Genomic DNA, 25,136 nt, shown 5'->3' with positions numbered 1-25,136 from the left:
GCCACCATTTCTACTCTAGTCTTGCTTGGCACTCATAACCTCATACATGCATTACTATGTACTTTACTAGTCAGTATTTCTGCTTCTTTTGAAACATAGAACATTAGCATTGAAAAAGACCTTAAAGGTAATTTAATTCTACCTATATCTTTCTCCATTCCTCCCTTTTGGCAAAAAACAAGTTCCTTATCGAGTGAGATCTAGATGGCTATGCATTGGGATGCTGTAGAAGGAATTCATTCATGCTTTAGGTAGAAATTGGACCTTTGGTCTCTTCCAGCTGTACTTTTCTGGGAATTGATGGAAACATGAAAATCCTCTTACAATAACCTCCAAATGTAGTTAGTTATTCACCTTCTGGTATAAGTAGATTTGGAGTCAAAAGTCCTGGATTTAAGTTATAGCTGTTTACTAGCTGTGTGAAACTCAAATCAATTCATTTCTTTTGGTCTCAGTTTTCTTATCTATAAAATGAGTGGTTTGGATTTGTTGATTTTCAGCTTCAGATCTTATGATCCTCTACTTCAAAACCTCCATTAATAGGAAACTTACTATCTCATAAGGCAGATCACTTAATTTTCAGATAGCTTTTCTTATGAGAAAATTCTAGTTTCTTAATGTAGTAATTAGTGTCTTAAAACAATCAACAGGCAGATTTCAATGTGGAATCAGGTGGAAAGAGAATTTTTGTTTTCTAGTTTTTAATTTTGATTTGCAGGCATCTTTGATTTTTCTGGAAAAGACATGATTAGCTATTTTTTAAAATGGCACTAAATATATTTACTTTTCAGGTTTCAGCAGGTGCCATGGCACTCAGTTTATTTTGTCCTTTAGAAATATGACTGGGGCAGCTAGGTGGTGCAGTGGAAAGAGCACTGGCCCTGGAGTCAGGAGTACCTGAATTCAAATCCGGCCTCAGAAACTTAACACTTACTAGCTGTGTGACCCTGGGCAAATCACTTAACCCCCATTGCCTCACTAAAAAAAAAAAAATTTAAATGATATACCTTAAAAATAATAAATATTTATATATATAAAAAAAGAAATATGACTAATAGAAACACAAGAAGTCTGTTTTCATTTGAAAAAAATTTTTTTCTGAAGCTCTTTTTTGTTTCCCAGGGTTTCTGTGTGGGACTTTTGTTTTGGATAAAGATGGAGTGAGTGCAGCTGCTGTTGTTGCTGAAATGGCAACTTACCTGGAAACCAGAAATGTAACACTGGCACAACAGCTGACTAAAGTTTATGAAAGGTAAATTCTGTTGTTGTGAATCTTACATCCTGTATCCTTGTTTATTATCTTTTTTATGTTTAGGGTTTTAATTGAATTAACACTCACTTGTTGGTTGCTTTTTGTAAATATCAAAGGTCTTAGGAACAGGAGTCCTGACTTGGTTGTCATGTTAGACTTGAGTTTTCCCTAGATAGTGATATGATTATATATCACTTATCTAAAAATATAGCAGATTGGCTGGACATTGGAATGTTGGACATTCAGTAAATGTAAGGTCCTTAAGAGCAAGGATTCTTTTTTGTTGTGTTGTGTCCTTTATTCTTCAGTGCCTTGCGTGTATTATAGGTGCTTAATAAATGTTGTTTAGAACTGAATCTGGATATATGCCTTCCCTGTGTGAATAAGTATTATAGAAATTCTCTTAGGGAAGAAATGGCATTCACAAGGTTAAGCCCTTTAGGTAAATCACAGCTTTAGCAGTATTCATCCACCTCCTACCTTCTCACCTCCCCCTTCTTTTATGACCAATAGGAGTTCCCTACCTTGAACTTCTCCTGCTATGTGTTACTGGTACTATGGTACCCTTGGAATGCAAAGCATGTAGACAGTAATAATTTATTGTTCTAGTTCACCTCTTGCTTCTTGTCTCCAAAGGAGATAAGGAGAAGGAAAGAACGAATAATATTTAAGTGCTGGCTAAAGTGGCCCAGTGTGATTATGCTAAACATTGAGAATACAAGTCAGAAACAATTAAGCCTTTACTGTCAGGAACTATCATTCTATATGGAGATACAACAGGTAAATTGACAAGTGAATACCAGATTAATTATTTTATTAATTATCTAATAGAGAGAGAGTACTAAAAAGGGACACCAGGAAAGGCTCTTTATAGGTCATACCTGAGCTGAATTTTGAAGTATTATAAGAGACAGAGGTAAAGAGATAGTGCATTCCAGGTAGAGTAGAATACACTTCAGAGGAAAGCAGTTTGGGAAAATGCATTTAGCAACTGGATTATAGAGTGAGTAAAAGAGAATAAGGTGAAATATATTTGGAAAGGTAGACTGGAGTCAGATTGTGAAGGGATTTAGCTGCTAATGTTGTATAATAGTGCTGGAATAGGAGTCAGAGGACCTGGGTTCAAATCCTGCCTTTGTCACTTTCTAGTAAGTCTCACTGGGTTTGTTTCCTTAACTGTAAGAATAAGGGGGTAAGGGGGGGGGGGCAGCTAGGTGGCGCAGTGGATAAAGCACTGGCCCTGGATTCAGGAGGACCTGTGTTCAAATCTGGCCTCAGACACTTAACACTTACTAGCTGTGTGACCCTGGGCAAGTCACTTCACCCTCATTGCCCTGCAAAAAAAAGGGGGGGGGTGGAATGGATAATCTCAAAGGTCCATTCTATTTCTAAATTTTATCTTAAGCTAAGAAGTTTGTATATTTTATCCTAGAGGCATTTAGGGAGCTACTGAAGATTCTTCAGTAGGAAGGTGACATAGATATATATATTTTTTTTTTTGGTAATTGAGTGGAGGATGGTTTGGAAAGGGGACAGATTAGAAGGGAGTACAATTAAAATGTTCTTGTGTGGATAAAGCACTGGCCCTGGATTCAGGAAGATGCCAAAAACAACAACGAACTGCTTTTGTAATAGTTCAGGCGGGCAGCTAGGTGGTACAGTGGATAAAGCACCAGCCCTGCAGAGGACCTGAGTTCAAATTTGACCTCAGACACTTGACACTCACTAGCTGTGTGACTCTGGGCAAGTCACTTAGCCCCAGTTGCCAAGAAAGAAAGAGAGAGAGAGAGAGAGAGAGAGAGAGAGAGAGAGAGAGAGAGAGAGAAACTAACTATAGGCAGCCAAAAAGAAAGAATTCAAGTACTAAGGAGCCACAGTCAGGATCACATTGGTTTAGCAGCCACAAGTGTAAAGAAGTAAAGATCCTAGAATATAACATTCCAAAATTCAAAGAATATAGACATAAAACAAAGAATAACTTAGCCAGCAAAACTGTGTATAATTCTATAGGGGAAGAAATGGACCTTTAATAAAATAGGGGACTCCCAAGAATTCCTTATAAAAAGACCAGAGCTCAGTAAAAACTTTGAATTTGAAACACAGAAGTCAAAAGAAACATAAAAAGATAAAAGTGAGTGAACAATCATAAGTGCCTAAACAAGGATAAGCTATATTCTAATATGGAAAGGTGATACATATGTCCCTGCTAAATATTATCATCATTAGGGATTATAGTGGGAGTATAATCAGAGGCTCTAAGAATTGTTGTGTTTTGATAATCTCAAAAGGAAAATGGAAGGGGAGAGGAAAAAGTTTATAATTCTGGGGGATGGGGAGGGAGAAGGGTGGGGAAAATTATCTCATGTAATCTGTGGGGGAAAATAGAAGACCATACATATAAGGAGGATGGGGCAGGGAGAAAGTGACATTTGAACCCCACTTTCATCTGATCTGGTCAAAAGAGAGAAGAATACACATAAAGTTGGGTACAGAAGTCTATTTCACTAAACAGGGAAGTTGGACTATATTGCAATGTCCTCCTTTGAGGGGGGGTGCAGTGAGGGTTAAGTGACTTGCACAGGGTCACACAGCTAGTGTCAAGTGCCTGAGGCCGGATTTGAACTCAGGTCCTCCTGAATCCAGGCCAGTGCCTTATTCACTGCGCCACCGAGCTACCCCTGCAATGTCCTCCTAAATGATTTCCCTGCTTTAAATCTCTCTGCACTCTAATTTATCCTCCACACATCTGCCAAAGTGATATTTTTTAAGCCAAGATATTCATTCATTCAGTCAACATTTATTAAATGCCCATTTTGTGTCGGGCCCTGGATCACTGCCTTGTCATGGCGGAGGTGCTTGCATACCTCAGTGAAACTATGAGCTATGCTGTTCAGGGTTACCCAAGACAGACCGGTCGCAGTGCAGAGTTCTGACAGAAGTCATCCACTGGACAAGAGGAGGTCGGCTTTTGAAGAGGCAGAGGAACTAGAGACCCAATTGCCAACATTCTCTTTATTGTGAAAAAAGCAAAGGGGGTTCCAGAAAAACATTTACTTTTGCTTCATTGATTACATTAAAGCTCTTGATTGTGTGGATCACAACAAAATATAGCAAGTCCTCAGAGAGATGGGAGTCCCAGATCATCTTACTTGTCTCTCAAGGAACCTGTATGTGGGTCAAGAAGCAACAGTTAGAACCAAATATGAGACAACTGATTGCTTTAAGATTGGAAAAAAGATATGACAAGGCTATACATTGTCACCTTATTTATTTAACTTCTCTGTAGAGTACATCATGCAAAATGCCAGGTTGGATGAATCAAAAGCTAGAATCAAGGTTACTAGAAGAAATATCAGCAATTTCAGATATGCAGATGATGTCACTCTAATGGCAGAAAGTGAAGAAGAATTAAGAAGCTTTTTGATGAGGGCGAAAGAGAAGAGTGTAAAAGCTGGCTTGAAGCTTGACATAAAAAAAAACAACCAACTAAGATCTTGGCAACTGGTCCCATCACTTCCTGGCAAATAGAAGGAGAAGAAATGGAAGCAGTGTCAGATTTTCTATTCTTGGTCTCAGAGATCATGTAAATGGTGACTGTAGCCATGAAATTAAGATGCTTGCTCCTTAGAAGGAAAGCTATGGCAAATATGGACAGCATACTAAAAAGCTGAGACATCACTTTGCCAACAAAGGTCCTTATAGTCAAAGGTATAGTTTTTTCAGTAGCAATGTGGATTATAAGAAAAACTGAGCACTGCAGAATCAATGCTTTCAAATTGTGGTACTGGAGAAGACTTGCAAATCCCTTAAACAGCAAGGAGATAAAGTCAGTCAGTACTCAAATTAATTCAGGCTATTCACTGGAAGGTAAAATGCTGAAGCTGAAGTTTAACTACTTTGGCCACATAATGAGAAGATTGGACTCATTGGAAAAGACTCTGATGTTGGGAAAGATCGAAGGCAAAAGGGAAAGGGGACGATAGAGGATGAAATAGTGTCATGGAAACAGTGAACATAAAATTGAACTTCTATTATCCTCAAAAGACAGTAGAAGATAGAAGGACCTGGCATTTTATGGTCCATGGGGTCAGAAAGAGTCAGGCACAATTGAACAACAACAGAAGTGCCAGGCACTGTGCTAAGTGCTGGAGTTACAAAGAAGGGCAAAAGAGAGCATTTTCCCAGAAAGGGGTCTCAGTCTAATGGGGAAAACAACACATAAAAAGAAGTGGAAAAGATGGGGTGTGTGGAGAGGGTACACGGTTGGTGAAGTCCTGAGGACCTCAGCTGTTTGGAAGTGAAGAGATAGCTGTCTTAGGTGCCTTCCTTAAATGGAGAATCTGGGAGGGGTTCTCCAATGTCCACTCTCTACTCTGTCCAGTCAGTGAGAAGGACAGGCCCCAAGTTATTCTTTTGTTTTGTTTTGGTTTTCATTTTTTGTGGGGCAGTGGGGGTTAAGTGACTTGCCCAAGGTCATACAGCTATTAGGTGTCAAGTGTCTGAGGCCAGATTTGAACTCAGGAACTCCTGAATCCAGGGCTGGTGCTTTATCCACTGTGCCACCTAGCCGCCCCCCAAGTTATTTTTAATTTAATAATTCCCTATTTATTACTTCTAGAATAAAATACAAAATCTTTTTTTTTTAGCTTTTAAAACCCTCCACAAATTGGCCCCAACTTACTTTTCCAACTTCATATCACTCCGCTCTTCATACTGTGTAGTTGAGCCAAACTGACCTCTCTGTTCCTTACATGTAATGCATCTTTGCCCACCTTTGTACCTCTGCACTGCCCATATCCCATGACTAGAACATACTTCCTTTTCGTTTTCACTTCAAAGACTCCCTTATTTCCTTGAAGATCTAACTATTTTCTATCTACCTGATACATTCTATCTAGCCTTTCATGATCTCCCCTTTCCCACTAATTTTTATTTAAATGACCTTGCATTTATTTTGTATTTATTCATTATGTACTTCCTATATGTAAATATTTCTCCACAATAGAATGTAAGGTAATTAAGAGAAGAGATTTTCATATTTTCGTATTTGTACACAGTAGGACCTTAATAGACACTTGTTGATCTGTTAAGTTTCTGTCATGTGCTAGGTACATTTTTAGGCATTTACTTTATAAATACTAAAAGAAAACAGTGTCTGTCCTCAGGGTGCGTATGTTCTATTAAATAGAATCATCATATACTTAGATAAATATTATATTCAAAGATGTTTTTCCCCACTGGTCAGTTTCCCTCCTCATTCTTGGTGTTTTGATATTTGATTGTGCAAAATGTGGTTGAAATGATCTATTTTAGTATTTATGATTAATCCTTTCTCTTATTTGATCAAGAATTTTTCTCCTATTTATTGTTGTAAAAGTTATCTCTTTCAACCCTCATCTAATTTTTTTATGATGTGACCTTTTAAATTGTGACTAATGTGGAAATATGTTTAACATGATTGTAATGTATAACTTAGATTGCTTGCTGGATTTAGGAGGATGAGGGAAGGGAGGGTGGGAGAAAAATCTGGAACTCAAAATCTTACAAAAATGAATGTTGAAAACTATCTTTACATGTAATTGGAAAAATACTATTAAAAATAAATAATAAATAAAAAGCAAATCTTTGAAAAAAATTTAGGTTGTATATCCATTTAGAACTTAATGTAGTATATAGTGTAAAATGCTTTAGACTCAAATTCTGGTTTTGGTTTTGGTTTTATGTAGGTATGGATATCATATTTCAAAGACATCCTATTTCTTATGTTATGATCCACCTACTATCAAAAATATATTTGAAAGGCTTCGCAATTTTCATTCTCCAAAAGAATATCCGAAATATTGTGGGGCATTTGATGTATTGCACATACGGGATATAACCACTGGATATGACAGCAGCCAACTTAATCAGAAATCGGTAAGTGATGGGGTTTTTGAAAGGTCCCGTGGAGCATTTCTGGCCATCTTGAAGGCCGCATGGTACAGTGGAATGAAGGATACTGCCACTGGAGTCAGGGGACTTGGACCTTCAAAAATAATAGCAGTATTATTGTGCTGCCTTATCACTTTTGCTCTTTTAACCAGCCAGTCAGTCAAGTTAACATTCATTGAACAAAACTTTTGAACAAAACAGTAGGAAGGTTTTTTTTGTATGGAACCAACCCTGACTCTCCACAGCATCCATGCGTTACTCCTGGTTCTGGAGTTTGTTCTTTGGAGCAAGGAAAGTATGAAGCCACATGACCTCCCTTCAGATAAATACTTGAAGAAAAGAATTGCATTTCCCTAATAGCTTTACTTCTCCAGACCAAATAGCCCATGTTTCTTCAACCATTTCTGTGTGACATAATAGCTAGTATTTGTACGGCAGTTTAGGGTTTACACACCACTGGACATATGTTATCCCATTTGATCCTCACAACAACAATATAAGATAAGTCCTGTTTTACAGATTAGGAAACTGAGGCTATCTGCGGCAGAATTCACATTCAGGTATTTCTGACTCTAAGCCCAATGTGCTAGCCACTGTGCCAGCATAGCTAGCAGAGTGTCAATTCTCCTCACTATCCTTGTTTCTTTCCTTTGGATATTTTTCTATTTGTCAGTGTCTTTCCTAAAATATGGTGCCTAATGAACTAAATACAGTACTCTAGCTGTGGTTAGGCTATAACAGGGCTCATTGTCACTGTCTCCTCTCTCATTCCTTTTTTTTTTCTTTTTTTTTCCATAAACATTTTTATTTAAAGTTTGGAGTTCCAAATTCTATCCCTCCTTCCCTCTGTCCCCTCTCTCCTCCCCCCTCTCTGAGGCAGTAAGCATTCAGATATAGGTTATACAAGTGTGGTTATGTAAAACATTACCATATTAGTCATTTTGTATTAGAAAACTCGAATAACAGGAAAAAATGAAAGAAAAAGAAGTGAAAATAGCATACATCAGTCTGTGTTCAATATCAGTTCTATCTTTGGAGGTAGATAGTATTCTTTATCATTAGTCCTTTGGGATTATCTTTGAATAGTTAAGTCACTCACAGTTCATCAAACAATATTGTTGTCACTGTGTACAGTGTTCTCCTGGTTCTGTTTACTTCACTATACACCAATTTATATAAGTCTTTCCAAATCTTTCTGAAATCATCCTGCTTGTCATTTCTTATAGCACAATAATATTCCATGACAATCATATACTATAGCTTGTTTAGCCATTCCCCAATTGATGGGCTTCCCTTTGATTTCCAATTTCCCTCTCTCATTCTGACATTACTCTTCTTAATGCCTAAGATGATGTGATGTCATTTCACATGTTTATTTATATGTATGTTTTCGGGGTGGGGGGACAATCAGAGTTAAGTGACTTGCCCATGGTCACACACCTATAAGTGTCTGAGGCTGGATTTTGAACTTAGGTTCTCCTGACTCCAGAGCTGGTATGCTATCCAATGCACCACATAACTACCCCCCTGGATCCTTTTCATAAACTATTGTCTATCCATGCCTTTTCTCTCTTTTACATGTATAATTGATTTGAATAAAGTATTACATTTTATCTTATTAAATTGGGTACATCATTTTAACCTGTCAGTCTTGCATCCTGACTGTTAGCTATTAGCCCTGTTTCGTGTATATCATTTGAAAATCTGATATACTTGCCCTATCTAAATCATTGAGTAAAAATGTTAAATAGCATAGGATCGAGAACAATTTCCTAGAATACTTCACTAAGGCACCTTAGACCTTTTTGACATCAGTCCATTAATGACACTTTCTGGATCTGGTTATTTTCAGACCAAATGGTTAGGTCCAAATGCACATGAACTATACTATCATTTAGTTCATATCTCTTAACATTTTAAAGTCCAAGTATGTGGCATTTCTCTGATTACCCATTCCTGTTTTAAAAAAAAAGTTAAGGAGGGAGGGGCAGCTAGGTGACGCAGTGGATAAAGCACCAGCCCTGGATTCAGGAGGACCTGAGTTCAAATCTGACCTCAGACACTTGACACTTACTAGCTGTGTGAGTCTGGGCAAGTCACTTAACCCTCATTGTCTGGCCAAAATAAACAAACAAAATTAAGGATTTAAGGTTAGTGTGACAGGCTGTGTGACCCTGGGCAAGTCACTTAACCCCCATTGCCCCGCAAAAACAAAAAAACAAAAAACAAAAAACAAAAGGTTAGTGTGACAGAAGTTGTTCTTAATGAACTTACACTGGCTCTTAGTTATTACCTTTCTCTAGGTACATGTAAAATGATCCCTTTAATAAAGAGTTCGAGAATTTTTCCAGGAATTGAACTCAAGCTCACCATTTTATAATCTGAAAAGTCATTCTCTTTTTTGAAAACTGAGAGTATATTTATCCCAGGCCTACAGCACCTTTCCTGATTACTGTGAATTTTTAAAGATCACCTACATAGAAGTAACAGATCTAAAAATTTTTCTCAGGATCCTGGAATGTATTTTGTCTAGGCCTGGTGACTTAAACTCTTTGATAGAAGTTTTGTGCTTATTTACCATCTCTTCATGTATCTTAGGTTTTACTTCTTTTAACCACTTTTGTTCTGTACTTTCCAGTCTAGGAAGCATTTGGCTTATATGGTAAAACCAAAGCAAAATAGTTGAATGATTCTGCCTTCTATTCCATCTTCCAGTAGCACTGTATCATCTGTTCCACCCAGCCATCATTCCCATTGTGCTCTTCCTCTTGCTCCATTTTTTAAAGTCTTTTTGTTGTCTTTAGGACCATTGTAAACCTCATCTTGTTCTGTGTCCAAACAATCTTCTAGAATCATGTTACATTTTTTTGTTCATCCTTAGTTATCTGTTCTTTGTCCTCTTAAAAATTAAATGTGGTTATAGCAATCCATTTTACTTTTTACGGATAGGAACAGGGAGAGGGACTGAACCTGTGAATTTATTCATATAGAGAATCAGAGGAGGAAACTGCCTCTGTCGATGTAGGTAACTTTTATCATTTTAGTTGCCTAGAACACCAAGAGGTTAATTGATTTGCCCAGGATCACACAATCAGGATATGACAGAAATCAGATTCTAGGTCTTCTTTGATCCAAGGCCAGATTTGTCTACTATATCATATTGCTGCTTATTTATTTTTTTAATTGAAAAAAAGGTTTTCTTGATATCTTTTGTTTTTATATTACAATCTACTACCACTATAAACTCCTTCATTTTATAAAGAGGAAACTGAGACCCAGGGAAGTTAAGTGGCTTGCCTGAAGACACACAAGTAGTAAGAATCAGAGGTGATTTGAATCAGAATCTGAATCCAGGTCTTCTGACTCTAGAGCTTATGCTCTTTCAACCATATCATGGTACCTCCATTAATTTAATGTACCTGCCCTGCTTGCTTGTGCCTCCTTTCTGCACTCTTCTGTGTATTTTTAAAATGTTTTATTGATGTTATTTTCCTTTTTTGGCATTACCATCACTACCCTCTCCACTTTCTCCCACAACTTTTCAAAACCTTTGCTCCAAATAAAATCCTTCCTTGTAATAAATAGGTAAATAAATAAGCAAAACAAATTTGTATCATATTGTGTCTGAAAGTGTATGTCTCAGACTCTACATCTATAGTCATTCATTACCTCTCCATATCGGTCTTCCCATGCTTCTCTGACTCATTCATATCCATTATTTCTTATGATATAGTAATAGCCCATTATATGTATGTATAATAATGTATTTAGCCATTTCCTAATTGATGAAGATCTACTACACAAATTATTTTCAAAAATATAGACAGAAGATACTCTACTAAGCTCCTTTTATAAAGCAAACATAGTTATGATACCTAAACCAGGGAGAGAGAAAGCAGAGAAAGAGAAATGTAATCCAGTCTCACTAATGAATATTGATGTAAAAAATAAGACTATAGCAATAAATCCTGAAAATAATTCATTGTGACCAAGTTGGAGTCATAACAAGGAAGCAAAGAAGGTTCAACATTAAGAAAGCAATTAACATAACTAAACAAATATGTCACAAAGATAACAAAAAGCACATGATTATTTCAATAGACACAGAAAAGCCCTTTACAAAACATAGTACTTGTTTAGGTCAAGAACTCTAAAGACCATAAGCATGGAAAGACTTTTCTTTAATATGATCATTGTTTGTGGAGAAATACCAGAAGCTTTACCAACGCAAACAGGGGTAAAGCAAAGGTGCTTCTTATTTGATGTATTTCTAGAAATGTGAGCTGTAGCAGTACAAGAAGATTAAATCAAAGACATAACTATTAATAAAGGAATGAAAAAGTTATCCTATTTTGCAAATAATATGATTGCATACTTAGAAAACCCCAGAGAATCAGTGGAAATGATAGCTTCAGCAAGGTAGAAGAATGCAAAGTAAATATATAAAAATTATCCATGTTTCTGCAGAGTACTAACAAAAACTAGGAAGAGACAATAAGACTCCATTTAAAATAACTAAATTTACTTACAGTATTTGGAAATTAACCTACCACGACAAAAACATACATACATAAATACAACTATAAAGAGGCAGTATGGAATAGTAGTCAGTTTCAGAGTCAGGAGGATCTAGGTATAAGTACAGCCTCTCACACATAATAACTGTTGGAGCCATGGCAAGTCTTTTAACCTCATAGTGCAACTTCCAAAAACCAGAAGTTGCAGAGAACATGTCTATATGCACTGGATAGGTAGAAGGTTTTCCTTCACCAACAAGTTCCTATACCATTAAAATCACAGATCCAGTACTTATCTGCCACAGTAACAATAGGACATGTTCTTTAGAAATAAAGGGAGGCTTAATAACTGAAACATTTTAGAATTCACAAAGTACTGTATTTGTTATCTTGTTTGGTTCTTGCAACAGCCCTGTTAGATAAACTGGTCCCCCCCCCCCATCTTATATTAGAGAAGATTGTATGAGATATGCCTGGGGTCACCCAGCTATTAAATATCTGAGTCAGGATTCACTCTCATGTCTTATTAACTCCAATTCCAGAACAGAAAAAGGGGACTGTGTGTGAAATCACAAATCTTATCACATACAACTTTTTAAAAAGTATATACTCAGTTCAGCATGTTCATCCCTAAGCTATCTCCCTTGCCAGTGTTGTCCTCAGAGTACATCACCTAGCCACTGGTCCACCTAGCTAGTTTTGACTGCATAACATTTTTGCACACAAAAAGCATTTAAACAATTAAATCAATGAAGATAGAATCACCATGTTAAAGAATATTACCATACAGATTGGGCAAAAATAAATAAAATAGAAAAAATAAGTGTCAGAGGGGAATATTCATGTGTTGCTAGTGGAACATTATTGTGCAGTAACAAAGGACACATGAGGAATCCAGAGAAACATGGAAAGATTTATAAGAACTAATACAAGATCAAAATAAGCAGAACCAAAATAGTAGTCCACACAATGACTACAGTTAAGATCAATTCACAGATCTCGAAAAGGAAAAAAAAACTCTTGAGTAACTGAGCACAGATAATGAAACATACCACCTACCTCTCCATGGCAGGGGGAGGGGTGCAGAACTACTACTGTGACAATATTGTCGATTATATCAGATGTTTTTGTTTTTCTTACAAGGAAGGGTTCATACCAGAGGGGGTTTTGCAATGACTATGACATAAAGGGCAAAGACAACAATGAAATATTTTAAAATAACTAAAAAAAGATAAAATTCTGAAGAAAAAAATTTTAATAAGAAAATGGAAAGTTGTCTAAAGAGACTGAAATGGAGAAATGTACAGGGAAATTATCAACTCGGACTTTTAAAAAAAACACCCAGAAAACTGAATCAAGGGCAGGTGACAGAGATGAATGAAAAGTGTGGCTCAGTTGTGTAAGAGGCTCATCAGATGTGCTAACACTTAGCTAAGGCTGGAAGGAAAAGTTAAAAACACCACAAAGAGGTTGTTTCATTTTACTCATAAGTGTACTGGAAGAAAAAAGTCTCAGAAGAGGAAAAGAACTATTGCTTAAAGTAGAAACCAGATAGAGAAGATGGAAGTATTGAACTCTCATTTTTCTTCTGTTTCTTTTACTAAGAAGAGTGATCTTTGGCCTGGCTAATTGGGAGCTAATATTAATCATATTCAGGGAGATAGTAAGAGATTACCTACTTGACTTTCGATGTATTAGTCTTTAGCACTAAATGTACCACATCCCTAGGTCCTAAAAGAACTGGTGGATGTTACTGCTGAACCAGTCAGTGATTTGGGAAAGTTCTTAGAGAATGGGGGAGGTACTGAAGAATTAGAGAAGGACAAATGTTAAAATTTTCAAAAAAACCAAAAACAAACCCTATACAGTCTGCAAATAACGCCAGTAAACAACTGAAATTCCTTTCAGAATTACAGAATGTATTATTAAAGGCTAATAACATTTAGGGGAGAAAAGCAGTTATTCCCTCTGTTGATTATCTCTAATTTATCCTGTATATAGCTTATTTATACATATTGTTTATATATTGTCCCCCCATTAGACCGTGATTTCCTTGAGAGTAGTGATTGTTTTTTGCCTTACTTTGTATTCTCAGAGTTTAGCACTGTGCCTGGCACATAGTTGTTGTTTGTCCTTTGTTCTCTAAGAGGACATGACTTGCAGTCGGATTTAAGGGGGGGAGGGCTGTGCAGAGTCACCAACCTCACTCTCTCCTCCAAAGCCATCTGGGTCCAGTGGCAAGATATATAGATATAGATATAGATATAGATATAGATATAGATATAGATATAGATATAGATATAGATATAGATATAGATATAGATATAGATATAGATATAGATATAGATATAGATATAGATATAGATATAGATATATCAGGACAACTGGAGTTGTCCCCAGATGTTTTTTAGATTTTTTTTTAAGGCAATTGGGGTTAAATGATTTGCCCTGGGTCACACAGCTAGTAAGTGTCTGAGGTGAGATTTGAACTCAGATCCTCCCAACTTCAGGGCCAGTGCTCTGTCCACTGCCCCACCTAGCTGCCTCAATACATGGGAAGTGCTTAATAATAAATGTTTATTAAATTACTTTACAAAGACCCAGCAATGGCTTCATCAAGGATGGGGCATGATGAACTTAACCTCATTTCCTTTTTTATAGGATTATTATATTGGTAGATCACAGAATGGTGCTGACATAATTTACCTAGATTTTAAACAAAGAACTTAACAAGGGTTTTCATGATTTTTCATGGGGAAAAGATGGAGTTGTGGGCTAGATAAAAAAGTTAATTAAGTCTTAATTGCATTAAGAGAATTTAGGATTTTGGTGGGTGATAGTCTTGCTCTATTCTTCTCTAATCAGACTATATCTAGAGTATTACATTCAGCTCTGGAAACTACGTTTCAGGAAGGACATTGATAAGCTGAAGAATGTCTAGAGGGAGGACAGTTGAAGGTGAAGGTCCTTAAAATCAGGAATGATCAATTGAAGAACTAGAGATGTTTAACCTGGAAAAGAGAAGACTTGGTATGGAATATATCTGTTAAGGGGGTGGAATTATGGCTGTCTTCAGCTATTTAAAGGGCCATGATGGGGATGGAAGGTTAGACTTGTTCTTGGTGCAGAAGACAAAACTAGGAACAGGGGTTAGAAATTGCAAACAAGGGGCAGCTAGGTGGCGCAGTGGATAAAGTACCGGCCCTGGATTCAGGAGGACCGAAGTTCAAATCTGACTTCAGACACTTGACACTTACTAGTTGTATGACCCTGGGCAAGTCACTTAACCCCAATTGCCTCACTAAAAAAAAAAAAAATCAGTTGGCCAAATGGAAAAAAAGGTGCATAATCTCATTGAAGAAAACAGTGCCTTAAAAAATTCACTTGGCCAAATAGAAAAAAAGGTGCATAATCTTACTGAAGAAAACAATGCTTTAAAAATTAAAATTGGACAGTTGGAAGATAAGGAATCCATGAGACACCAGGAATCAGTCAAGCAGAATCAAAAGAATGAAAAAATAGAAGAAAATGTGAAATACCTCATTGGAAAGACAACTGATCTGGAAAACAGGTCCAGGAGAGACAATTTGAGAATCATTGAACTGCCTGAAAGCCATGATCAGAAAAAGAGTCTAGACACCATATTCCAGGAAATTATTAAGGAGAACTGCCCTGATATCATAGAATCAGAGGATAAAATCATCATTGAAAGAATCCACTGATCACCTCCTGAAAGAGACCCCAAAAGGAAAACTCCAAGGAATATTGTAGCCAAATTCCAGAATTATCAGGTGAAGGAGAAAATACGCCAAGCAGCCAGAAAGAAGCAATTTAAATATCATGGAGCCACAGTCAGGATTGCTCAGGACCTGGCAGCTTCAACATTAAAGGACCGCAAGGCTTGGAATATGATATTCCAGAAGGCAAAGGAGCTTGGATTACAGCCAAGAATCTATTACCCAGCAAAAATGTGCATTTTCTTTCAGGGGAAAAGATGGACATTTAATGACATTGGGGACTTTTAGTCTTTCCTGGTGAAAAGACCAGAACTGAATAGAAAATTCGATCTCAACATACAAGACTCAAGAGAAGTTTAAAAAGGTAAACAGAGGGGGAGAAAAAAAAAAGGTTACCCTGTTAGGTTAAACTGTTTATATCCCTACACGGGAAGATAATACTCATAACTCTTAAGAACTGTAAATGTATTTGGGCAGAGAGAAGGACTTTACACAGAGGGTATAAATATAAATTGTCTTTGATGTGATGATACAAAAAAAAAATTTTAAGGGGTTAAAAAGGGAGTCTCTGGGGAGGAGAGGGAAGGGGAGGTGGAAGAGGATGAATTATATCATATGAAGAGGTGAAAAAAAAACCTATTACAATAGAGGGAAAGAAAGGAGGGGTGAACATTGTTTCAACCCTATTCTCATTAGATTTGATTCAAAGAGGGAATAACATACGTTCATTGGGATAAAGAAACTTAACCCATTCTTTAGGGAAGCAAAAGGGGAAGGGAAAGGGGGGGACTGATAGAAGGGAGGACAAAAGCAAGGGAGAAAAGGGTAAAGAAAAGAGAGGGGGGGTGATAAAAAGGGAGGGCAGATTGGGGGAGGCAGGGGTAAGAAGTAAAACATCGGTGAGGAGGAATAGGGTGAAAGAAGGGGGGGGAAAGTACAAAGGGGGTAAATAGAATGGAGGGAAATAGACAGTCAGTAATAATAACTGTGAATGTGAATGGTATGAACTCTGCTATAAAACGGAAGCGAATTGCAGAGTGGATTAAAAACCAGAACCCTACAATATGCTGTTTACAAGAAACACATTTGAAGCAGAGAGATACACACAGAGTAAAGGTAAAAGGCTGGAGTAGAATATATTATGCTTCAGCTAAAGTTAAAAAAGCAGGGGTAGCAATCCTTATCTCAGACAAAGTGCAGGCATAAATAGATCTCATTAAAAGAGATAAGGAAGGAAATTACATCTTGCTTAAAGGTACTATAGATAATGAAATAATATCAATATTGAATATGTATGCTCCAAGTGGTATAGCATCCAAGTTCGTAAAGGAGAAGTTAAATGAGTTTCAAGAGGAATTAGACAGTAATACTATACTAGTGGGGGATCTGAATCTCCCCCTCTCAGAATTAGATAAATCTAGCCAAAAAATAAATAAGAAAGAAGTGAAAGAGGTGAATAGATTACTAGAAAAGTTAGACATGATGTCTGGAGAAAATTGAATGGGGATATAAAGGAATATACCTTTTTCTCAGCAGTACATGGCACATTTTCAAAAATTGACCATGTATTAGGGCACAAAAACATCATAGTTAAATGTAGAAAGGCAGAAATAGTAAATGCATCCTTTTCAGATCATGATGCAATAAAAATTACATGTAAGAAAGAGCCAGGGAAAAGTAGAATGAAAATCAATTGGAAACTAAATAATTTCATTCTAAAGAATGAATGGGCCAAACAAACTGTATGTCTAAGAGACATTGTCTAACTCAACATGCCTAAAACTGAACTCATTAAGCTCTCCCATCTTCCAAACTTCCTAGTTTCTGTTGAAGGCACCTCTAGGTTTGTAATCTCAGCATTGTCCTGGACTCTTCACTCTCTATTACTTCACATATCCAATCATTTGCCAAATCTTGCTGCTTCTATTTTCACATCTCTCAAATTCCAGCCCCTTCTCTTCACTCACACATATATTACCTTAGACCAAACCCTCATCACCTCTCCTAGATTATTTCATCAGTCTCCTAATTGTTCCTCCTGCCTTAAGTTTCTCTGCATGCCAGGCCATTCTACACTTTGCTACCAAAGAAATCTTACTTAAATACAGATCTGACGATGCGACTTCTCTACCCAGCCAACTCCATTGGTTTGCTACTAGGATAAAATGTAAATTCTTCTGTTGAGGTTATAAAGCCCTTCACAACCAAAGCCCAACTGTCCTTCCCATTTTCACTGAACGTTACTCTCCCCCTTTTTGATCCAGCCAAACTGGTCTCTTCTCTGTTTCTTTTCTTTTTTTTTTTTTTTTTTGGTGGGGCAATGGGGGTTAAGTGACTTGCCCAGGGTCACACAGCTAGTAAGTGTCAAGTGTCTGAGGCCGGATTTGAACTCAGGTACTCCTGAATCCAGGGCCGGTGCTTAATCCACTGTGCCACCTAGCCACCCCTCTTCTCTGTTTCTTATATACAGTACTCCATCTCTAGGCTCTGTATCTTTGCATTGATAATATGCCTTCATGCTTGGAAAACGCTGCCTCCTTACCTCTGACTCATAAAGTCTTTTCTCTGCATAAAGCCTTTTCTAATCTCTCCTTTAATTGCTAGTTCTCCCCATCCCCAGATACTTGGTATTTAACTTTTTTGTGTATATTTATATTTATTAACTTAATATTGATGCTGTATGCATTTTATATGTACTTGTCTCCACCATTACAATAAAAACTCATTGCAAGTAGGGATTGTTTCATTCTTTGTATTTTATCTCCAGTGCCTAATATATAGTAGGTGTTTACTGCTAAGAACTTGCAACCAACAAATACTTGTTGGTTAATTCAACATTATGAAAAAAGAATTTGTCATAGATAAAGCAGTCATTTCAGAATCGGTTGTCTTTGTGTAGTCATATTATAAACCAATTAGAACGAATGTCAAAGTAAATTGTAAGAAAGCATAAAGATGAGAAGACATGTTCATTTATAGCAGCTTCAAGTTTAGCAAATTGTTAGAAGTGGAAGCTAGACAGAAGTAAAGAAACTGACTGTAGAAAAATATAATGGATGCAAAATCATTATCACAAGAGACCAAAAGACTAGCAGACATTTGATCTCTTTGTCAAGTGGAGAGATTTGGCAGCTGAGACTACCACTGGTAGAGTAAAGCTTACTTGCAAAACACCACTAAAGAAGAATAAAGATGATGAACATCCTTTCTTTATAAAACAGCAAAAAGAAGATAGTCATATTAATGTAGCTTATCAACAGCTTAGTTAACAAATATTCTTTCCACTCAGGCATATCACAGGGAGAAGGGAGTTTTAAATTTGGGGAAACAATGATGCCTTTGAAAAAGGCATATTTTGGGGTTGGTTTTTTTTGATGAGGCAATTGGGGTTAAGTGACTTGCCTAGGGTCACACAGCTAGTAAGTGTTAAGTGTCTGAGGTCGGATTTGAACTCGGGTACTCCTGAATCCAGGGTCTGTGCTCTATCCACTGCGCCATCTAGCTGCCCCCGGCATATTTTTAATACACATGCATTCTTTAGTAAAATTCCTCCCTTTCCAAGCTCAGGGACCACCTCCTTTAAAAAAGCATCCCTACGGGCAGCTAGGTGGCACAATGGATAGAGCACCAGCCCTGGAGTCAAGAGGACCTGAGTTCAAATCTGGCCTCAGACACTTAACACCTACTAGCTGTGTGGCCCTGGGCAAGTCACTTAACCCCAATTGCCTCACCCCCCCAAAAAAAACCCAGAAAGCATCCTGATTGTATACAGCACCTCCCCAGTTGTAAGTAATCATTCTCTCCTGGTCTCTTTCTTAGTAGATTGCTTATACTTCTATCCATTTTGCTACATTCTAATATGATTAGAATTTATTTTCCTTTTACCATTAGGCTGTTAACTTCTTTTTTTAATAAATATTTTTTAAAGTTTTGAGTTCCAAATTCTATCCTTCCGTCCCATCCTTCCCTCCCTGTCCCTAAGGCAGTAAGCAATCAGATATAGATTTTACATGTACAATTATGTAAAACATTTCCATATTAGTCATTTTTGATAAGACTCAAAAGGAAAAAATGAAAAAAAGCAAAAAATAGCATGCTTCAGTCTGTTCAATCGATATCAATTCTTTCTTTGGAGGTGGATAGTATGCTTTATCATTAGTCCTTTGGGATTATCTTGGATCATTGTATTTCTGAGAATAATTAAGTCATTCACAGTTCTTCATCAAACTATTTCTGTCACTATGTTCTCCTGGCTCTGCTCACTTCACTATACATCAGTTCATGTAAGTCTTTCCAGGTTTTTCTGAAATCATCTTGCTTGTCTTTCTTATAGAACAATAATATTCCATTACAGCCATATACCACAGCTTGTTTAGCCATTCCCTAATTGATAGACATCCCTTTAGTTTCCAGTTCTGTAAACTTCCAGGCTGTAAACTTCTTGAGGATAGTGACTGTATCTTGTTTAATCTTTTCATCCCCAGCCCTGAGCAAAAAAAAACCTGGGATGAGGTAAGCCCTTAATAAATGTTAGATGAATTTAGTAATTTTATTGATTCAGGTGAAGTGCAGTGTATGAGAAGAAAAAACGATACTTGTTAAAGATTTACCTGTTGTTACTTTTCTACATAGGTGCTGCCCGTGAGTAAAAATAGCCAAATGATTACATTTACCTTTCAAAATGGTTGTGTGGCTACACTACGGACAAGTGGAACCGAACCAAAGATAAAGTATTATGCCGAGATGTGTGCATCCCCTGACCAGAGGTGAGAACTGAATCTTAACATGAGAGCATGACTTTGCTAAGTAACAAGAAGTAAATTCTGCATCTCTTAGCACACAAAGGTCAATCCTTCTCTATTTTCTATTTGCCAACAATTCCTTTCTTCATGCTAAGAGGAATTATGATTTAAAAGAGAATCAAGTGGCCAGATCCTTGAAAGTATAAGGTATGAAAGATTTTCACCTGAATCAGTTTATCTCAATGAATGTTTTCTATTTTACAGGAGGCTTCTTAGAAGATCATCATAATCATAATAGTAATAGTAACTTGTTTTATATAGGACTTTATAATTTCAAAGACACTCTCCTCACAGAGGTTCAGATTGCACAAATACTCTTTCCTTTCCATACATGAGGAAAACTGAGTCCCTTTCTCATTGTCACCAAACAAGTAAATGGCAGAACCAGGCTGTTAATATAATGCAGCTTGCCTTCAGTTTAAAGACAAGGAAACAGTAACCCAGAGAAATGGTGACTTGACCAGGACCCTCAAGTAATAAGTAGCAGGGCCAGGATTCAGGCTTAGACCCTCTGACCAGCTAGCCTATTCCACCATGTTGCCTCCCACCTACATGGAGTATTAATTTCAAAGATGTTTCCATTGTTCCAAACATTTTTTGGAATGACTTTTTTTTTTAATTGCCTTCACAGCCTCTATCACATTCTAAAAACGTCTTCAGGGGTTGCAAAATTTTAGGCAGATAACAAAAGTAATTCAGAGTTGAAACTAGTAAATAAGGTGGGTAAAGCAACCTAAAAATTCTGATTTTGTTCATAAATGAGGTACGGCTCTAAAGCAATGAGTATGAGATGCTTTCAGAATCAATTTACAAGCTATATAAAGAAGAGTTTCAGAGATTTTGTGAGTGACAATAATAGCTTTGGGACAAATGTCCAACCTTGCAAAGTAAAAATTTTGAGTACAACTATCTCTCTCTTTCTCTCTCTCTTTCACTCACATACACACACACACACACACACACACACACACACACACACACACACACACACACGGTGGGCCAAAAGTAATAATGTTTTAATAATTTTTTGAAAATGAAATTTTTATTTTTTTACCATTTACAGGATTTGATTTTTCACATGTGATATAAATTCATTTCCTATATGTACTCTGTATGATGCTATGGTATTGTAAATGAAAAACAAAAAATAAAGGAGTTATTAACTATTAAAACCCCTTTGTGACTTTTGGCTCACCCTGTATATATCTATATATATATGTATATGTGTATGTATGTGTGTGGGAGATCTTTAAAATCTGTCACATTTACAGCTTTAAACTGAGTTTAAAACTACAGTTTACTCACTTCACAGTTTTAAAGAGTTTGAGCAGTGTAAATATTGTTTTCTCCATTTTACAGATGAAGAAACTGAGGCACTAAGAGGTTGTGATTTGCTTAAGCCAGGATATGGCAAAACCTGGACTTGAACTCAGATCATCTGACTCTGCATCCATTGTTCCTTTTACCATCATCATGCTCTTGACAATCAACAAGCATTTATTAATCATTTACCTTGTGCCAAGCACCATGCTAGTCTCCAGGGTGCAAATATGAAATGGAGACAACTCCTGTCCTAAAGGAGGTTACATTATACTGGGCACGTCAATAAACACTTAACCTTTTTTCATTATTTGACAGTTACACTTTGCCTACTGTCATGAAGATTTCAGATTTTACCATGTTATTCTATAATATCTGAACTGAATGTTCTTCAAAAGTTGTATAGTAGGGGCAGTTAGTTGGTGCAATGGGCCGGTAGCACTGGCCCTGGCGTCAGGAGTACCTGAGTTCAAATCTGGCCTCAAACACTTAACACTTACTAGCTGTGTGACCCTGGGCAAGTCACTTAACCCCAATAGTAGAGAATACTGCTAATTCCAGGATCCTAGTTTATTCAAGTTCCTGTTATTTCTATTTTGCATCATTAAAGTACCTGGCCTAGGAAAATTATTTTGCTTTATTTTGATTAAAACCTTTTTTACCTAGTAAGGTTCTTTGGTAATTACATAAACCCACTTTTCCCTCTCAACAGAAAATCAAGTATTCCTTAATATAGTACTTCTTTAGTGAATGTGTTATCAATTAATTTATTTTGACCTCAGTTTTCTCATTTTTAATATGCACATGGTAATACTTATACTATCTACCTCATAGGAATATGGTGATGAAACTTTTTGTAAGGAAAATTTATGTTTAAAAAGTAGAAAATAACTTTTAAAAGTAATAAATAACAGTTGTGTAGTTGTGAGCTATTATAATTTCAGCAGGTTTTTAAGACTATTTGGATTTTTTTAATTTGGGAGGGATTTTTAATTTAATTTTTATTTTTAAGGCCGTGAGTTCTATTAAATCGCTTTTCTGAAGCCTCGTCTTTCATGGTGGTGTACCTTTAAGCTCTTGAAGGTTGTATCAGGAGAGCACAAATTTTGGCAGGTCTTATGAAGCTGGAGAGGCTTTGAGTATGGGCTTAGCAATGGACTGTGTTGTTATCTGAAGGCTAGACTGCAGAAAGGCACGTCCCCTGAGGCTTGTCCATCCTATGAGCTTTTTTGGCCATGGCAACTCACTGAACAGTTTTCTGAGAGTGTGTGCCTGCAATTCCTGATGTGGATGAAGTATTGGGGTGGCATTTTGAGTCACAGGTTATCTAAGCTTTTAACTTTTTTTTCCTCAGTGATATTGCCTTACTGGAAGAGGAACTGAAGAAACTCATTGACTCTCTGATTGAGAATTTTCTGGAGCCCAGTAAGAATGGACTGATCTGGCGATCTGCTTAGACATCTTCTAGGTTGTTGCTCTACAAATGGCTCTTTGCACTATCATGTGGAACAAAAGATCCAAGACCTACATCTAACCTTGTTCTTGTGTACATTTGTCTATTTCAGAACTTGCTTCTTTAAGACCTATAATGAAACAGGATCTTTTTTGTTACCTGATTTAACCAAGTTGTATAAGCTTGAAAGAGATTTAAATTTGAAAGCAAGTGAAATAATTGCAATCTTCAGTTATTTTGACCAAAAGTCACATACACTGAGCATTAAAAACATACTCTCTCCAGCCTTCAACTTGAAGAGCTCTGTGGAGGTCATGCAGGAGTGAATTGTCCTCTTGTAATTTGATTAGGTTTCTTTTGTGTCATCCGTGTCTAGTACAGTTCAAACAAAAATTAGCTAAGTGTTCCAAATATTGTTCGTGGTTGTCAAGTTATTTAGGGGAATAAAGCATCATGCTGGTGAGAATACAGCACAGCTTCTTTAGTACCCCTCTGGCACTGTGAGGGGTCTTCATTTACAAGTATGTTAGAGTAGAGTAGTTAGACTTTCTAGATTAGGACAAGATGGTGTTATGGCAAACGATTTTTGCACCTTTATTTCAGGTGCTCTTCATCAATTGTGCTTTTCCCATGTGTATCTTAAAAATACTGATGTTTATTGAACAATAGTGACAACTCTCTTGGGAAGCTTTGTTTTTGACAAATCTCTCAATGCCTTCCAAGGGCTTTGGTATGAGCTGAGAAGATGTCCCCATAGGTTCTAGTTATATTTTCCCTCCCAAGCAGGGGCCATTGAACATGAGAGTGTATATGTATACATATAGTGGTCAGCACCTTGCCTTTTTGTACAATTCTTCCAGATGGCAAAGATGTTTGACTTACTTTGTCAAATAGCTAGGGTGTTTTTAAAAATATCACATGAGGTCTTCATAAGAAGCAGGTCTTAAATAATATACTATTATTGTTAGGGATTTCCATGTTAAAATTAAGTGTCGGAACAGCTAGGTGGCTCAGTGGATAAAGCACCGGCCCTGGATTCAAGAGGACCTGAGTTCAAATCCGGCCTCAGACACTTGACACTAGCTGTGTGACCCTGGGCAAGTCACTTAACCCTCATTACCCAGAGGGGGGAAAAAAGAAAAGAAAAGAGAGGTAGCTGCCCTCAAGGTGGCGCAGTGGATAGAGCACTGGCCCTGGAGTCAGGAGGACCTGAGTTCAAATCCAGTCTCAGACACTTGACACTTACTAGCTCTGTGACCCTGGCGAAGTCACTTAACCCCAATTGCCTCACAAAAAAAAATTAAGTGTCAGTACCTATAAGGAGAATTGTTGTAAAAATAAAGAGATGGAGCTGCAAATTTCAATCAAAAATAAATTTATTTCACTTAAAAACAGATTTTTCAAGCAGATTCATCTGCTGTGAAAAAAATAATTCTGTTAATGGGGTTTTGGGTTAGTGTGTTAATTTATTATATGGCTTTTTTGAAATTCACTTGTTTTCCAAGATTGTTTAAAAAGTCAGTCTAGAGAAAATTGTCCTAATCCAGACCAATTATTATTTAATATTTTATTTTATCCCTTTTTTAAACTGTACTATTCAGTCAACTCACAAAATTTGAAAGTAATTTCAAAACTTGGTTTCCTCTTCATAATTATCTCAGAGATTTTATAGGCATAAAGTATGTAAGTGCAAAGATGACAGAAACTCTGCTGTCCTCCCTCTCAGTTGCCCAGGTAGAGCACCCCCAGATATCTCTAACTTAGTTTTCAAATATAGTTAAAGAGAAGTCTTCAGTCTTCAGTTGGTTACTTGAAAATAAGTCACAATTTTGTCATCTTGGACAGCAAGTTTTCCTCCTGTCTAGTTTTAGTATTTAAATACTAAATAGTGTGGAAAGGTCATATATTACAATGTAGTTCCTGCCTTTTAAAAACTGACATGTCAGTCTTAATGCCGAACCAAATACAGATAAATGAAGTATTCTGAAACAGTATTGCTGGACAATTATCCAAAAATCTTTAAACACTTACTTTAGAATCAGGTTGATTTCCCCAGCCTTTCTGATCAGCAGAGTTTGCTGTCATTTCATAGAGCTGTATCTTTAGGAAGTTGCCATTGGTTAG

At 36.9% G+C, this 25,136-nt stretch overlaps 1 protein-coding gene across 2 annotated transcripts in view; it reads left to right on the top strand.

The window, feature by feature from the left end:
* PGM2L1 (phosphoglucomutase 2 like 1) overlaps positions 1–24,130 on the top strand; it is a 64,896-nt gene extending 40,766 nt beyond the window's left edge. For both annotated transcript variants that reach the window (XM_043998489.1, XM_043998490.1), the window contains exons 11-14: positions 1,123–1,252; positions 6,979–7,168; positions 20,070–20,203; positions 22,914–24,130. In XM_043998489.1, the coding sequence (XP_043854424.1) occupies positions 1,123–1,252; positions 6,979–7,168; positions 20,070–20,203; positions 22,914–23,016 (557 nt within the window). In that variant the 3' untranslated portion in view covers positions 23,017–24,130. The remainder of the gene's footprint in view (positions 1–1,122; positions 1,253–6,978; positions 7,169–20,069; positions 20,204–22,913) is intronic.
* Positions 24,131–25,136: the final 1,006 nt, after the last annotated feature.

Source organism: Dromiciops gliroides, chromosome 3 (genome assembly GCF_019393635.1).
Source record: "Dromiciops gliroides isolate mDroGli1 chromosome 3, mDroGli1.pri, whole genome shotgun sequence".
Lineage (NCBI taxonomy): Eukaryota > Metazoa > Chordata > Mammalia > Microbiotheria > Microbiotheriidae > Dromiciops > Dromiciops gliroides.
The sequence above is the reverse complement of the archived record's forward strand: the minus strand, read 5'-3'. Positions and strand labels throughout refer to the sequence as shown.